At 30.5% G+C, this 18,877-nt stretch overlaps 1 protein-coding gene across 1 annotated transcript; it reads left to right on the top strand.

Moving 5' to 3' along the window:
• The first annotated feature begins 8,606 nt into the window (after nt 1–8,606).
• On the top strand, nt 8,607–11,355 carry LOC111026865 (leucine-rich repeat-containing protein 59). Its single transcript, XM_022305040.1, has 5 exons — nt 8,607–8,993; nt 9,148–9,204; nt 9,321–9,621; nt 9,694–9,816; nt 9,879–11,355. Exons 1-5 carry the CDS (start codon nt 8,904–8,906, stop codon nt 10,238–10,240), a joined length of 933 nt encoding a protein of 310 aa, XP_022160732.1. The 5' UTR covers nt 8,607–8,903; the 3' UTR covers nt 10,241–11,355.
• The last annotated feature ends 7,522 nt before the right edge of the window (nt 11,356–18,877 follow it).

The following is an 18,877-nucleotide window of genomic DNA, read 5'->3' as shown; positions in this document are numbered from 1 at the left end:
CGTAGAACACCGTCAAAACAACAGAACGCAAACAAAGCGGACGCAGGCGGTCAACTGTCGTACGACGAATTACCAAGGAGATTGCGGGTGCGCGCGCGATGACAGTGTTTTTATTCGTTAACAGATGTCGCTCTGATTGTCCCAATGACCGGTTATCACACTTAAAGCCCTCGTTGCCCGTTTTTCTTTTATGCCAAAATTGTAACTTTTAAGTAATATCACGAGTACACCATTACACAACCATAATAGAGTATAGAATATAGATTATTTGATTTGCTATTACCTATTTGAATCGACTCAACTTAGTCATAAGTGTAAATAATTCACTTCTGCCCCTTGCCACTTTTACTATCGGCAACATAACCAACATCCAAAAAAGTGAGGTTTCTATCTATATTTTAAACGGGTGCTCTATAGAGTCGAGGGAGAGTTAAGTACTATTACAATACCTACCTACCTATAAGGTCCCACCTAATCACTGTGGGATTCTGCGACATTGGGACGCACTCAAATTACCTCGTCATGAAATAACGATTTCAAAGATTCAATTTACTCACAATTTGCACTTTTGGTCAAAAGTACTTTTATCTTGTTATTGTTAAAAATATAAATATCCAGCTGAATATCCCGGACTCGCCCAATAGATGTGTCTCAGTTATGTTTATTTTATATTTAGTGTTCTGTGTATACCTCAGTTCGCTGATAGATAGTCACCAGTGTACTTAGCTATGTGAAATAATTCGACCTAGATGGGCAAGTCGAAGATTGGATTTAGCACTTGGTATATTTTTTTAACGTGGTTTAAAGTACTTACTTTTTCGGTGGAAAAGTGAATCTAGCTAGCGGACTTCCATTCGGGAGGTCAACATTTAGAATTCCCAGTAATTTTCAATTTTCAAAAACGTCTGGAAAAAAAAAAATTAAGGAATTACTGGAATATCATACATACAATTTTCACCGAATGCTTTTAAAAGCATTTTCTATACACTATAAAATTTTCATGTTGAACTATTTATCGGCATACGACATTTTCGATTTTTATTAGTCTATTTTAAATTAATGTCGATAAAAAATTTTCGCTCCGAAAAAACTTGAAAATGTAATACATAATCACTCATAAGTTGTTGTTCAAAAATCTTGAAAATGAATTGCAAAGCTTCTGATATATTGTTACAATACCAAATGAAAATTATTAAAAATACATATGCACGATTTTTTTTTATAAGCAATTAAAGTTCAAATTTTTATAAATTCAAAATGTACAAATTATTTTGTAGTTAAAAATGTATAAAATATTCAACTATTATTACTAAGAATTGAAAATTTAAAACAAGATTCCACGTAAGTAGTTAATTCTGAAACCAAAAAATATACTAACAGTTATTTTTTATACTTATTTTAAGTTAAAATTTGGACGAAATTACATATTTAATAACATTTTAAGCCAAGAATAACAGTTTTTGTTATTTTGTTGTAATTTAAAATTATTATTCGTGAGTACTTGAATTATATCTTAAGCACACAATGATATTTTCAAATACAATTTTTACCACAGAAATTAATTTAATAACCTGCTACTATTGCACTGAAGCATGTTATATAGTAAAATAAATTACTTTAATGAGTTTAATCACAATATTATGTGATAAACCCATACTTAATAATATTATATAGGCCAACAGATCTTCTCGTTTTCGATCAGAATCGTTTTAAGTTTACAATGATTTTATATTTTTATATCATTGAGTTCAAATTTAACAAGTCCGTTATTTTAGTAGCTCCCTAGACACACATTTTGCAGCAGAGCGTTATCCTGCACTTGCCCTCTTTTTTTATTTATTCATTTAAATTTGATATTATGTGAGTTCAGAGAATATTTTTTTAGGAGGAAACTATGCGTAATTTTTGAGAGGGCGTACTTCACTACTTCAGCCTCCTCAGTTGAACTTATGTCCATAATCTATACCCACTGTTCATTATTATTAATTATGTGTAGATTGTATTTAAAACTTATAAGGTAGGTATAACATTAATATGGAAAAAATACACAGATATACAGGCATTTGGTTATAATTGTGAATTAATAACTTTTTTCGTTTTAAATACTAAAAACGAAATAGGTAATAATATGTTAAATAATATCATATAATATTATAAATAATATCTTGAACCGTAGCGCGAAATTTGATTATTTAAATTAAAATTTTAAAAATGTATTGTTTATACCAGTGGTTCTCAACCTTTTTTGGTCCACGGCACATTATTATACATCACAAGTTTTCAAGGCACACTCAAGCGCTTGACAATCACAGCAACTTCGGCAACTTTGCCGGGGGCAATAATTATTGCCATGAGCCTACTAGTATAACATTTCTCGCGGTACACCTAGTCGATCTTGCGGCACAGTATATTGTGCCGCTCCACACTAGTTGAGAACCACTGGTTTATACTAACTATAGTTGACGTCTTGGCGATGATAGAAGATCAATGGAAAACCGGACAAACATGAGGGAAAACGCTGGTTATGTTATGGACAATCGGAGAATGTTCATTCTGTGGAACTGGAGTGGCGCCTAACAAGATATAGGCACCAAGGGCAACGAGAGGACTGTAGTGGCAGGTGCGCCAAGTTCTCGTTGGTCGATGACGGCTTAGCTTGGTGTAGGTACCTCAACAACGCTTCAGAAAGCTAATCAGCTGGCGGAGCAGGATGATGATCTTGACGGTGATCAACATAAAATATGATATGCAGCAGCACTTGCAGCAGCCGCAGCCGCAGGATCAAGAGAAGGAGGACGAGTTTGAAGATCAGCCATCGTCGAACGATCGCCGAAAGCAAATTATTATGTTGTGGAAATGCTGCAGCGTCCGGAAAACCGGGTGGTCGTTCTGTGGACGAACCGGATGAGAAAGCCAGGCTGCTGATCGAAATGTGTGTGTTCAAATGGGTATCGGAACCGGAGATAATGACATGATCGCGAAGGAACTTAACGGGAGTGACTGTGAAACTGAAAGGGGTAAAAAGCGAGTTGGCAAATCCAATGAACGTGGCAGTTCATTAAAAAGCTCGACAAGAAATATAACGATGTCCTAATTAAATACCTATAGTACCAAATAGAATACCAATATATTAAGTAAGTTTTAAGTATATATAGTATTATGAGTTTAGAGTGTAACAACATATTATAGACCATATAAAATATTAAAGAATCATGAAGAAAATATAATTGTTAATTGTTAATTTTGTTGCATATTTTCAGCATGCTATTAACTGGCGACTGGCGAATTTGCAATAATATGCTCGCCGGGATTCTTGAAACCTTGTCGCTGTTCTTGGAACTGCCACCGGCCCACCGCCACCTTTCGATCAGTTTCACCGTCACCTCCAAAAGTTCTTCCTGTCATCATCTTCGGGTCCGACGCACACTGTACACCTCTATCTGCAACCAGATTTTTAGACCGAACCTCCAAGCCAATCGTTTACCCATAGATCATAGTACGAACTCGATCCGGTTTCATGGATGCGAGCAAAATGTCCGTGGTTGTGGTTGTTCACTCGTTCGCAAAGGCTGATTTTCAGACTCGTCGTCTAAAGCAGCTCTTGATCCTATTCTGGCTTCTGTTGCTGCTGCATGCCATAGTTATTACTTATTGCCGTCGAACACCACATCTTCTCGCTTCGTCGAGAGTACTGCTGACTGAATCGCAGTCGGCCGTAAGTTGTAGTGCAATGCGCCATCGCCGAGGCCCAACGAGAACCACCCTGCAGGCCCTGGTCCGACAGTTCACCGCAAATTGTATTGTTGTCTTTGGTGCAAAATGTCTGCATACTGGCAATAGGCATTCTCTGACTTCGCACCAGCGTTTCTCCTCAAAAATTTGTCGTGTTTCTTGCAGTGATCGTGAGCCAAAAAAAACTGGTTCCAGACAAACGCTTAAAAGCTAGATAAATGTTAATGTTTAATATCAATAAAGAAAAATGTATAAACTATTATATTGATTATATTTTTTTTTTCATAACTTGTAATAACATAGGTACCTATAACTATATATAAATAATAAGGCTATACACCTATACACACTAATACACTATTGATAATTATAATTTTAAATTTGTACAATATACAAACCCGATAAACGTGAAGCTACCTAATAGCCAGTAGGAATGTGAAATTTTTTTAAGAAATATTAATTGGTATATATAATTTATAATGCCTGTCGATTTGAAGTTCAAATAGAATCATAGATCATTCGTGTTGTTTCATACACTCATACACTCTGCCATTTATTTTTCTTTATGTCTACGGTAGCAATCTGTCCTTTCATAATATCAGTAGGTCGGTAATATTACAAATTCCCAAAGTTAGGGCTATTTGATATAAATGGTAAATGGACTATTTTATTTTATAATCTTATACTATAAAATATAATATAAAATATTTGTAATGTAGTTATTGGTATACACTATACTGTATTCCTACCTAGTGGCTAGTATACCCATGCACTGTCCCACATGGATATAATATAAGGTACCTATATTATAGTTTGCCATCTAATGTTTTACCTATATGTTTTTGCGGCTATCTCCTAATATGCGGTCTACCTCCGTTTTGTATGCTACGTAATTATAAATATGAGTATAGTATGCGGTCTATCAATGTTATGTGTTCTACCTATATAGCTGGGAATCCCGCATCATTTATATTTATTATCTACCAATTTATATGTTTTATCTTAATTTTTCATAACGATATATATTTTATCATAAAGGTTACTGGGTTAGTTGGTTTAGTGTCGTTTGTAGTAATACAACTTTTTTTAAATTTTGAGTCTTTGGAGGCCTCTTAGACTCAAAATCGTTACAAAAATGTGTGGTACTAATGAAGACCTCTTAGATAGGTACTTAGCCGAGTATTGGTGGCGAGGATTAAATAAAACAGATAATATTTTTGATGCTTTTCTTAGAGATATGAAATTATGCGTTGTGGATAATTTTGTGGATCCTTAATAAATTAATTTTTTTTTTATACTTTAAATTATACTTTATTATACTTTTATATTATTATGGTAGATAATTTTGTGGTTAGGTTAGGTTAGGTGGATCCTAGATAAATTAAATTTTTTTTATACTTTAAATTATACTTTTATTGTACTTTATTACTTTAATATTATTACGGTAGACCACGTCCATTTTGGTAGACCGCATATTTGGAGATAGCCGTTTTTGCTTTTTATTTAAGTAGGTACCTTAATATTTCCAATCCACATGTAAACAAATTTTACATTTTTATATTTTATATTATTAATTATTTTATACTATCCTATAATATATTAGTAGGTATTGATAATAATTGGATATAGTAATATCACTCATATAACCATATAGGTAAATGTATATTACTAGTACTAATATTGTACATTGACCGAATTCGTCCATAAAAACCGTTTTAATTGTACAACCAACAAGCTATAAAAGATTGCATTTTTTGTACGAGTAGTTCGGCATGACGTTTGTGTTAATTTATCTTCTCCTTTTATTTGGGGAAAAACAGAGATTTCGCACCTACCTACTTTAGTTTTTGAGTCAATAAGCCACAAACGTAAATATATTGTACCATGATATTTAATGTAAATTTGAGTAACAAACAATAATAATTAACTATTATTTTATTTTTATACAAATTAGTTACCCGACTTTCACCCTGAAAAATAATTTTACTTACCAAATAATAATATAGTAACGATATCTAACATTGTTTACACATTACACACCTAAACGGATATTGTCGTTATTATTATGGATTTTATTCAACTGGACAGATGGCGCTACTGGTGTGTTTCTTTTTTAGTTATTTACATGCAGTCATCATAATAATTAATCACTATTACCTATGTTATAAATCACATCAGATTACAGGGAGTGTTGCATATTGTTTATTTATCTGTTTAATTTTGTGTATTGTGTACCTATATTTACAAAAATAAATATTATTATCATGGTGTTGATTTAACTATAAATTATAATGTCAGATATCAAATTCATTATCTATAGAATCTGGGATGTAGTTAGAATATTTTGCCTAAGTAAAATGAACATCATTTCTAAAACTGAATACTTACCAAAAGTTGATTTAAATCTGCTTTTAAAATGTTATTAATATTTGACTATTTAAAACAATATGTGATGTGGAACAATATTATTTGATTAAACTCTCCATTTTCGTTACTCAAACGACATTAAAATCTTAGTTTTATTCAACTCCTAGCATAAGTAAAATCAATGCGTTTTATGTGTGCATCCAAATTTGAAGTGTAAGAATTTAATTCTCTATTGAGTCTATTGAATCAATGCTGTTTATTACATTTCTGTATCTTTATTCTCTGCTTGTAATTTAACTATAAAACCAAACATTGTTTAATACAATTATACTGTTTAAATGCCTGGTTAAAAAAACGTATATCATAACTTAACACATAGAACAATTTGTATTCAGTCATCAATTGACAATTAATATGTATAATTTTTTAATAATAAATTGAGAATCACATATAAGTATATATTAAATAACATACTTTACCCTGATAAAATGTACTAACGTGACGTCTTGTGTTTTACACATAATTTTTAAGGGGTTTTAAATAGGCAAATTAAACGAATATTTCGAAAAATTATTATTTAACACATTGATTATAAAGTAATAATAATTTATAAGTGGTTCAGTATTTCCATGCCACGAAAACTCATTGAACGAAAATAAGCATGATCTTTTCTTGTTAAAATCATTTTGATATTATTGATTATAATTTATAAATATAAATTTAAAAAAATTGACTGAGGTCTACATTTAGACCGCAGGTTAACTTGGGCAACTCACACCCACAACAAAAGACTTGCCTTAAATAATCGCTCTCGCCAATTACGTTATCTCCTCACATCACAATACAACAACTTAAAAAACAAGCTACTATTATACAAACTCCTACTCAAACCGATCTGGACATACGGTATCCAACTCTGGGGTGCAGCCAAAAAGTCCAACTTAAACAAAATTAAAATCTTCCAATCAAAATGCCTCCGTCAAATAACCAAAGCTTCCTACTATGTATCCAACGACAATCTACACAAAGATCTAGCCATTCCAACAGTCCAAAACGTCGCAAAAACTTTCTACAAACGCACACACTCCAAGTTCCACAGCCATCGTAATTCCCTGATTTCCGAGCTATCTTCCAACGCTATTCCTGGTGACCCCAGAAGGCGTCTAAAACGTACCTGGTGTCGTGACCTACTAATCTAAAATTGTTTATACCTCTACCTCCCCTCAATTTTGTAATCCCACCCCCTCTTATTAGCAAATTAAAATCCTAGCCTAAAATCCTAACCTTAAGTGCCTCCAATGGGCGGCTTCTTATCTCTAGCCACTCAAGCCATGTCATCTCCATCACATGCACTTATTGTAAAACAACATTTACAGATTGTGTATATTTAAATAAACGATAAAAAAAAAAATTGACTTCCATGCATACTTACAAATTTTTATTTGTGATTAAATCTTGTAGCTTAGTAGTCTATAACTAAAATATTAAACTTATAATAATTGACATATGATACTAAAATTATGAAAGTGGGTTTTGAAAAATTGTTAAGATTAATCCATACAACAGTTAAAACTTAAAAATAGTAAAATAATATTGTAATACAACTAACAATTATTATATTTATTATATTCATATGTATTTAGTTGCGTACCTATAATCTAGGTATATTATGTACTTTTAACTACCTATGTATAACCTACAGTATTATTAAGAATAATTTTAAAATGTATTTAAATACTTGGTGTCGTTTGTATTTGAAATACATTTTAAACAAATAAAACAAGGGCCTAATCAAAAAAAAAAAATACATGTGAGGGTCACGAAAAAAATCATCTGCATTCCTATAGTGGTAATATCGTATACTACCTAAACAAGGCGTGCTACGATCGCAATAAATATTACGTACTTAATTATTAAATTATTAAATATTGTTGGCCAGGTAAAAACATGGTTTTCTATAAAAATAATCGGTAAAACTAAAAAGTATAAACAATAATTAACAACAATCGGTTATCATTAAAGTCTTATAATATAAATGTATGTGTGCCTAAATGGCTGAATGTATAATAATTTATACTTGATAGACATATTTATATTTGACGTACTATCCCGTTCTCAGTTACTCAAAATCGAGAAACACAACACTAAGGTTTTCTATGATAAATGATGAAGGAAATCTGGTGATTTAATGTTGTTTTTTATTTGGTTTTACGGTGAAATAGTGCAATAGTAGATTGTTTTTGGGACAACAATTTAAGAACGCGATGATTTGACGATCCGATTGTCGGCGACGGGAGAAAAAAAGATTGTACGCGCGCCGATACTGTCGGCCGGCAGGAAAATTAAATAAGTAAAAACGTCCGTTCTCCGCCGACGTGGTACTGTGGTAGGCCGCCTTCCCCCCACCGCAACCCCTTACGGCTTCACCACTTTCGAACCAACGACACCAACCCGGCGGACACCGGTGGGAACGCGCAATGTTGGCACTCTTGACACGTGTCAAACCAACACTGATATACGTGTATCGGAAATCCAGTGTGTTTACAATTTGATTTTTTCTCTCCACTTTACGGCTCACCGCTGCGTCCGACTAACCCGTGACCCACACGCGCTGCGGCTTCGCGACGGTTTTGTGCTTATTTGTTTTTTTTTTAGAGTTTCACGATTGCAATACGGTAACCGTACGTCTTGCACCAGCCACAGTCATATTATTTAAATAATACCACAGCTCACACACGCAAAGCCCGCTAACAGACGTATCTACACATATCGCACGCGCGTCTAACTACCCACAACGAAAAAAGATGACCGTGGTCAACATTAAGGACAGGGTGAAAAACAACAAGCTGAACTTGAGCGGTCTCAACCTAACTGAGATACCCGTCAAGGAAATCGTAAGTGTTCGCTTCGCAAACAGATCAGTCCGGCTAGATGTGTATTAGGCGTCTCGACAATATGCCAACACCGCCGTCTCGCATTAACCTACAAACGAACTTTTGGCCAACAGGGCAAACCTATAAACCTAATCGTGTTGTTATCTTTTTCTAGGCTCCGTTGAAAGTCTCTCATCTGGACTTGTCCAACAACAAAATCACTTCAACAGACGTAAGTGTGCACCGGTATTGATATTTTTTATTGTCAGTATTGGTTTTAATTTTTGGACATAATTCACATTATTTTATGAGTTATTTTATTATACCTTTATAATTAAATGTTTGCAGAATGTTTTTTCATTGTTGCCCAGTCTGGTAAAGCTCGATCTATCTGGTAATCAGATTAAGAGTGTAGCTGGTGATATTGGTTCATTGCAAAAACTTGCTTTCCTATCATTAGCCAACAACAAAATCAAAGATTTACCCAAGGGTTTGAGTAAGCTCAAACAGTTGAAACATTTGAACTTGAGCAACAATCCACTGAAACCAGAACTGGTCGAAGCAGTTGGACCATCACAAAACAATGCACAATGCCAGTCAGCAGCTGCCAACGCTATACAGTATTTGAAGGGCGATTCCAAAAAGCAAGGTAATTGTTTTCAATATTATATACTGATTAGTTGTACATACAAGCAAGTTTGAAAACTTTCTTTTTACTTAGATGACAAACAAAACAAAAAGAAGGATAAGAAAAGTAGCAAAGCTTCTCCGAATGGTGTACAAAATGATAAGTCAAAAAATAAAACCAAGCCCAAAAAGAAACCAGCTGGTTTTGTGTCTAAAGGTATTTTTTCATTACATAATTTAATGTATCTTCATATTCTAAACATAATTTTATTTATTTAGTTTTTGGATTCTTCGGCATGCTCATTTCGTACACTCTTTTGTTTGCGGTGTTAATTGGTTTATCTGTGTATGCCTTGTCATACTATGACAAGAAAGCATATGGTAATGTCAAGGCTAAGATTTTGCCTCTTTGGGGATCAGCTACATCAAATCTAGACCCAAAAGTAGCTTCTAAAGTCAACTATTATCTGCTACAAGCTGGGAATACTTTTGATCAAGCAGTCCATACCAGTATTGAGGCATCTATTAAATCATACAAATGGGTTAAAGCAAATCCAACTGTACAGCAATATGCTAAAAATGTGCAAGACACGTGGAAATCGTTTTGGGATAGTGTATTCAAGAAAGTAAAATCTACGTGATCCGTGAGATAGATTTAAAAAAAACGACACATTTATATACCGATGTGTTTTTTTTTATATTCCATGTATCAATTTTTTGATAAACTTTCTCGAAAACCCCATCTTTCGTCTCCTAAACATCATCTGCTGTATACAACTAACAATTTATTTGTATGTATGTATTAATTTTTTTTTCATAGAAAATCATTTTTGTCCAACTGAATTACATGTATAATTTTTTTCTTATTTTTTATAGGTACCTAAATTTATTATGTATTTTTTTTTAAATTATACTTAAATTTCATTTTTAATTAAAACTATTATATAAAAAAAAGTGTTGTATTATTTTTTGTTTGTAACTGTTGAATTTAAGTCCAACGACAGTTGTTAAATTTTTTATTTGGTATTAAAATTAACATTGTGCACTTTTATTAAAAAAAAAATAATATTTTAATTTACCAAATTATTTGTTAAGAAAATCATTTGTTTTCTAATATTTGTGTAAAATATTTAATTTATATGATTTCCAGTTAAAATTATTCATGAATGTTGGAGGGCAATAATAGTTTTTTTTACATAGGCATTTAACAATTACATAAATCACAACATGTCTAAACCAAGAAAATCATTGTAAATCTAATATAAAATATTTCCTACTAAATGAATATAACATTGATACATGGTATGTAGGTTTACTATACAATGTGATAAGACGTGTTCATAATGGTTGAATTCTTCTATTATTGTTTACTATATTGTTTCTAACCAATGATTCTTTTCAAGCAAAAGGTACTTAATATGTGTAGTATACAAATTATTTGATATTTATTACTGTATTAATAATTGTAACTACATTATAGTTAATCGTTGAGCATTAGTGTACATTTTTTGTTGTCTTAAAATATTCATACACAACAGTGCTTAAATGATTTATGTTTTCACAACTATTTTTTGTATTTGTTGTGCTTTGTCAGATATAGTGAACAATTTTGTTTTGTCAGTTAGTATTGTCTATTATACATTACTAATTTAATCATGTTTAAGTCTCTATGATATCAATAAGATACTCACAAAGGAAACATGGATATTATAAAATTGATTGTGTTATTTACATAAAACATTTATTTATTGCAATATTTTATGTTAATTTGACACTTTAGATGTAAATAATTGTGTTGTACTTATTTTATTATACACAAAATAATTTATAATTCAAACTATTACAATAAAAATAAATGATACAACTTATTTTTATTTTGAAAGGAATTGAACAATCAAGTATTACATGGTACACTTTCCTTCTTATATAGTCATATTATGCCTTACAACTTATAAGAGTATAACACTTCTGATATTTAAGTGTTTTATATTTTTCATGTGATACATTTTGTTATTTTCTAAAGGTGGCTGTTAAATCTATTGATATACTTAGTTTTACACTAACAATTATTTGTGTTTTTTGTAAGTAACAATTTTTCAGGTATGTCTCCTCCGAAAGTTGTATAAAATTTTCTTCTCTATATTTTATTTTGCAAAGTTGACAAAGGGCCTGACATAATATTATATTCTTTATCATCTTATTATCATCCAGAAAATGGTAAATACGGTATTGGGACAAAATATCCTGTACTAAAATATCCAAGTTAAAATATCCAGGGATAAAATAATCAATATATGGGACAAAATATCCAAATAAAAAAAAATATTTTTCCCCCTTTTTTTCTTTAGATACATTGTTTATTTTTTAAATCGCATTTAACATTGATAATACTTTTTAATATAGTAATAAGATAATAATAGTAAAAATAATAATAAAACTTAAGCTCCTTCGTCTTGAATATATTAATGGTGAAAAAGAATTAGATATTTTTTTAATTGCAATAGCAAATATAATACGATAATTTATTACCTCTTTTTAAACAATTTTTTTTAAATATTATTAAAAACTTTTAGATGATATAGTGTAATACACAATTCCTATAACTAAAGATATAATTATTATATATAACGCAACATATTATTTTTATTATTATTTTATTACTGTATTATAAAGTATTATTGATATTAAATGATATTAAAACGTGATTAAAAAATGAACAATATAATGAATTTAAATAAAAACAATTATATGAGTATTAATAATACATTTTTATGATTTTTTTTAATTGGATATTTTGTCCTAGATTCGGTAAATACAAACTATCAGGGTAAAAAAAATTATGCCTAATCCTATATTAAGTGTTTAACTTTTAAAGAAATGCCTTATTTTGGCTGAATGACTGTACATTTTATTTGAGATATTTTTATTGTTCTGTCCTTAAAATACATATAATTTAGTCATAAATAATTTTAACCTTGCATATCTACCTGCACAGAAGAATAATATTTTCTTAATAATATACATAATACATATAGGTATACCTATAACCTATATATGTTTCCCCATTATGAACCTCAATTTTTTCTCAGTAACTTTGATTTCCAAAGTTTTTATATGTACAGAAATAATTAGTATTTTTTTAGACAACGGTTTAAAGTTCTACGAATTACGTCATTTACATGAAATCATATCTCCAATGTGCGATATTGCACACTGTTAAACATTTGAATTACGTAATACGTATAACTTTTGACCATCCCAAAATAATTTGATTTTTATAATAAAAACTTAAGAAGTCAAAATTGATTTAAAACTCTATCCTCAAAAGTAGGAGCACCTATTCAAGAAACTTTTTATTTTCTATACGTATGTGCAGTGGCGGTGCCAGGGCGGCCTGGGAGGGCCACGCCCCCCTTGACCGTCTAACCATAAGAGAAAAAAAAATTCTTTACATTTATAATTTAGTACCCATTTTTAATGTAAGTTTGTTGAAAATTATATATTTATATCTAATTGTTTAAGTGTGTAAATATTAAATAATATACCTATAATACCTATATGATATTTATTATCAATTAAAATGAAAACCAATAATTATGTGAAAACTTAGTATATGCAACACAATCATTACCCTACCCTGCCTACCCTATACTGAGCCTATGAATGGGAAAAAGACTACGGATTGGGACTTTTTTTGGCCCTACCAAATTTTCAAAGGCCACCAATACCCTCCCCCCAAGATAAAATTCCTGACGCTGCCACTGCATATGCACATATAAAATAAGTGAGCAAGTTGATACCTAATCCATCTGATCTACTGCTACTCTGGTTTCGACTTTCAAGTATACTCAGAATTTTTCATAGAGTACCCACCAACCACAATCAGAGCTTTTTTCAAATAGGTAGGTACCTACCTACTAAAAGATTTAAGAAATGTAAAACTATGAAATAAATTGATCGTTAATTTTTTATGTAAATGAAAACGAGTCGGTTCTAGGCTAATAATAATAATAATAATAATAATAAAATTAATTTCTAATAATGCTGAAATATTATTTATATATTTTCAATAAAAAATGAGTAAACATAATAAATTTAAAACATAATTTAAGATACCTATTCTTTTTTAAGACCGATATGGACCTATGGCTCTCAAATTTGGGGTAGCGCCAAACCATCCCAACTACAAACCATCCAAGCATTCCAGTCCAAATCCCTCCGTTTCATAACATCTGCCCCATGGTATGTAACAAATATTACACTACACAAGGACTTAAAAATACAAACTGTTGAACAACTAACTAAACAATACTACACTAAATTTTACAAAAAATTACATCTACACCAAAATTCTTTTATCTCCCACCTAACATCACGTTCACTTCCTGGCAATCCCCCTCGCCGCCTTATTAGACGCTTGTGTCGTGATCTTCTATGATTCAATAAAAGAAAAAAAAATCAATAAATTATTTTTATTAAATCTAAAGGGTTCTATCATTGGATGGCCTCCCTTATCCTGTCATTCTGTCATTATATTATATTGTTTGTTGTACATACTATCGCATTTACTTATTGTGTTTTTGAAATACAGATTGTAAATTTTCAAAAAAAAAAAAAAGATACCTATAGATATTATTTAAGTAGGTAGAGCTACCTAACACACCTACCTAAAATCTTCAATGCTGGAATGAATCCATAGGTAGCAGAATTAAAATTAAAAAATGGCCTCTTGTATTTCTAAACATTAAAATTGTATTAGTTGTAGAAAGGCGTTTATCAATTTTAACAACAAATAAAAGTGTAATAAAAGCATCTATGTGACACAAATGTACACCCTTGCATCCAGTGAATAATGCCCTTGATAGTGAAATCCAAAAATTGTGCTTACGTATTTTTAATATATTTTAAGTAATAGTAACTACCCTACCACTTATGAAGAACCTTGTATTAAATTGTCAAGTTTTTTTCCCCAAAATCTAAAATTATATCATATAGATATCTGATATTCTGGAAAATGTTACCCGGGAAGGTGATGAGTGATGGCTGGAGACAGATTCAAAAATAAATAAATAAAAAAACAAGTCGTTGTAAAATAAGATTTGGGATTTGGATTATGACTGTTTAAAAATAAATTTTATAAATAACTTAGGTTTGATATATTTCAAAGGTATTTAAGTACTTAGTTTTGTATTTATTTTTTATGAGGACTTGCTGCTAAAGTCGTATACATTTTAAAACCAATATAATGTACCACACACAATGATGATTAAACGATAGCCTATAAGATGCCAGCGGTGAAAATCTTGAAAACCAAGAATGGTAAAATCGTCCCAAGTCAAAAAAATAAGAGTTCCTATTGAAATAGAATAAAATACGAACACCCGTAGGCTGTATTGCTGTAACATTAGTTATCCTTGTCAAACACTGTAAAACACTTCGTAAATTGTCTATTGTGAGTTTGTGAATACCTGTAAATTGTAATGTCTGTAGATATCTGATATTTATACCTAATTTGTAATTTACATCGTGTTACGGACGTTACGGTTACAATCAAGTAAAGTAAACTATAACATAATCAATGTTGTAAGTACATTTTTAGTTAAATATGTGTGTATAATAATCTATTGAAACTGAATTTTATTTCAAATGTTATATTTATAATCAAGTAGTACCTACCACGCGTCTACCTATGTATAAAAACAATTTTTAATGATTATTATTAATTTAAAAAAAAAATTCATTAATTGTGTATTTTTTAAATATAATCAATAACATATTTAGTTTTGTGTGAATAATACTAAAATAATCGATTTCATCTATATAATATATTAATCCTATTTTTAATTCGAAAAACTTTTTTTTTCCTTTATTGAAATAACTATAGGTACTTATATAATTATTATATCTCGACAGTTATATGTATAGATACCATTGTAAAATTGGTCCAGACAGGAAAAAAAATTGTAAAGCTCACAAACGGCACACCTAAATTTGTAGACCCGATTCTAGTGTAAACTTATTAGTACCATATCTCTGATAATGAAGACATTCTAAAAACTTAATCCTATGAACCACGGAAGCTAGTTTTCTATACACTATTATTATATCCTGTCCATACTTTATTATCAATAAGTATAATTTTTGTGTTGACATTTTTTCCGGGTCGTGCAAGCACTTTGGTATTACGAGTATGCAGGAAAGAGTTACGAGCCTACATGATATTTCCTTTATGTATTGTCTCCCAGTATTAATATGCGGTCTATCCTCCTACCGCAATAGTTCTTGGGAAACTGAAACACATACAATTGTTTATTTTCCGAATAGAATAAATAGAGGTGTGTGACAACTGACAAGTGCAAATTGGTTCCCTCATCATTCTTGAATGTTTTGAACGGTGACTCATTTTTATCTCATAAAATCGTTCACTATTGCTGTAATGGCTATTGCTTTCTCAATATTTTTTTTTTTTTAGCTGTTGAATGTTGATAGTAAACAGTACTTAGGTAGATACCTAAGACCTAACTATATATTATAATTTATAATATTTAAATTTGAATTTTCATATTTTAAAGCTAAAATCTTCCAATGAATAAAAAAACATTCGGGCGAAAGAGCCAAGGAGGGATAGGGTTAAGTACTTAAGTCTATGATAGTATATGTTGTATCTATGTAGATACTCAGATAGGTTATATTAATTATACATAATGTAGGCAGTGCCTATCTGCCTATATTAGACACTCATAATAATATTAGGTATATTATTATATTATACGAATATATTTAGGTATGTGATAATAGGTAATTATTTAAGATTATACTGTTATTAGTACTATTATTTATAGTTTCCGTTATTGATTAAGTACCTACATTAAATAATATGGTTTTTAAGTCTAAGTCTTAGTCTACCGATTGTATCCCAACACCGATCAGTGTCACAACTATAAGATTTGGGTGACATTCCAGGGGGATTTTTTTTTAATGTACCTACATTATATATTTGTACCCATACGAATCACTCCTCTCTCATAAATATCTACATGGTTACATGAGAGGCGTGGATGTAACAAGCTTAATTTAACGATCTTGAAATTTGCCTCTTAAATTTATTGCGCCTATCTTGTAGTGGGGATTTCCTCTCTGCTCTTTCCGTTGCAGGTTGTTCTTTGTTGTAGACAACAACGATTATTTATTATATACTGTCGTAGTGTGTCGTATACTATACATAATAATGATACTTTAGAATTTAGAAACACTTGGAAATTACTAACGTAGGTACATGACGTGTGAGGTAACACAATTGGGACTTAAAGTTGTTTGTAGGTACTTGTGCAAACTATAACACTTACAATATTATATATTAGTTTTACTTATAATTATATTATATCGTATGATGTACGCTAGTATTTTATAGATACGATTTCGGTGGCACATTAGTTGGTTGCTTTTATTTTCTCACGATAGAAAAATCATTTGATACCAAACACGTTAGAGATTTTTTCATTAAATTGCACGTGTAGTGTGTTCATTATCGCTAAATATGAATTTCAGCAACGAATGCATTTTAGATCAATACTTTTTTAATCCTTTGTACGACGTGAAAAAAGTTGTTTGTCTTTTTTTTTTAGATGACGGGTATAAAAAAGGTACCACGTGACATTGATAAATTACAATGTTGACATAATAATACTTACACAACGTTGTATACATTTTAAATAAAAGTATTTATTTCTATTTTTCGATGTAAATAATGACATAAAAAAATACTGTTTAAAAGTTTTAACTGCAAAAAGTACAATAATTTGTATTATATAGATTAAATTCACTTGGTGAAAAAAAAATTTAATATATATAAGTACACATGTACGTTTTCGATCGTATTATTAATGTAATATATTCTTTAATAATTTATTGTGAATGCGAAATACTCTCGATATAATAATGTTTAATGTGTATATTTTAAGTATAAATATGGGTACCTATACTTACGTTAATTTTTGCATAAACATCTAAGAAGATTCTATTCTGTTGAGGCGTTGGACGTTGGTGTAATAGTAATAGTTGTTTAGTCTTAACCAGATAGTATGCTATAAACTTAACATTAAAGTCTAAAGATACACACTGGACAAAATAATATTATAAATGTTTTTGGTGCAGTACCTAGCCACTAACCAGTTTTATGTTTCGGGGTTGAAGATGAATAATTGTCCGTATAACATTACTTGTAGATTAAAATATTGTATGAAATATGTATGTAAGAAATATAAATATAATATATCTATATTATCTATCTAGATATTCATCTTTGAGTGAGTGTGTGTGTAACTACGTAAGTATGGTAATTTTTCTGTCCGTATTAGAGTATTCCTGTCTCTCCCGGAACTCATTACCACATAAAAATAATTCTTCTCAATATGAGCTGTAGGTCTTTCTTCTACCAAAGTCTTTAAAAATATATAATTGATAATTTTTATCTTCATTTTTTAAGTTTTTTACTTTTTTTCATTAGTCACCTATTATAATGGGCAGTGTTTGGAACGTTCACGAAAAATTGAATTCATTCACGTTCACGTTCTATTTGAAAAAAAAAACGAGTGACGTTCATTTATCCTTATAATAATTATAATAGACGTGAACGCATGGACGATTCAAGAACGACGTTCTTTCCAAACACTGCATAATATAGTACATAATTAAGATATTTGTAGGGTCTTAAGCTTAAGAGGAAACCTCACACATTCGATTTTTAAGGGGTTTGTAATAGGCAATTTGAATGACATTTTGAGAGAAATTTAAATTTTAAATTTTAAATATATTTAAATATAAATTCAGAGCAGTTTACAAGTGGTCCCATGGGACTAGGTCAGTATCCCATTGTTGGTTGTTGCGTCATGTTATAAAAAATACACGTGTAGTGCATGAAAAAACCAAAAGGTTATAGTCTTATTATAGAAGTCTATGGTTTTTAATTTTCCTTCCCATTTTATACAGACTTAGGACTGTCAAAGTGTCAACATACTATGCATACAAACTGTGTTTTCGTTTCAACATAGCAATTAGGCAGGTTTCAATAATTTATTGGGAACCCATTCGGATGCAGCCTTTATTGTACGATAGTACAGGACGGATACCTAAGGTTAGATTACATGGTCTATAGAACATGTAGACTATAGACGGTTTATCAAATGGATAGACCATATTATAGGTGAATTATGTGAATTATTTAGAGTCTAAATTTTAGATGTTGACGTAATTTTATCACATACCTAACATTATTTTCA

Source organism: Myzus persicae, unplaced genomic scaffold (genome assembly GCF_001856785.1).
Source record: "Myzus persicae strain clone G006 unplaced genomic scaffold, MPER_G0061.0, whole genome shotgun sequence".
NCBI classification, from domain to species: domain Eukaryota; kingdom Metazoa; phylum Arthropoda; class Insecta; order Hemiptera; family Aphididae; genus Myzus; species Myzus persicae.
Note: the sequence above shows the minus strand (reverse complement) of the source record. Positions and strands in the feature narration are given on the sequence as shown.

Excerpts from the sequence above, each read along its gene's own strand:
- LOC111026865 (XM_022305040.1), top strand. The coding sequence starts at position 8,904 with ATGACCGTGGTCAACATTAAGGACAGGGTGAAAAACAACAAGCTGAAC. Across the intron at positions 8,994-9,147 it reads AGATACCCGTCAAGGAAATC|GCTCCGTTGAAAGTCTCTCA; the intron begins GTAAGTGTTCGC and ends ATCTTTTTCTAG. Across the intron at positions 9,817-9,878 it reads AGCTGGTTTTGTGTCTAAAG|TTTTTGGATTCTTCGGCATG; the intron begins GTATTTTTTCAT and ends TTATTTATTTAG.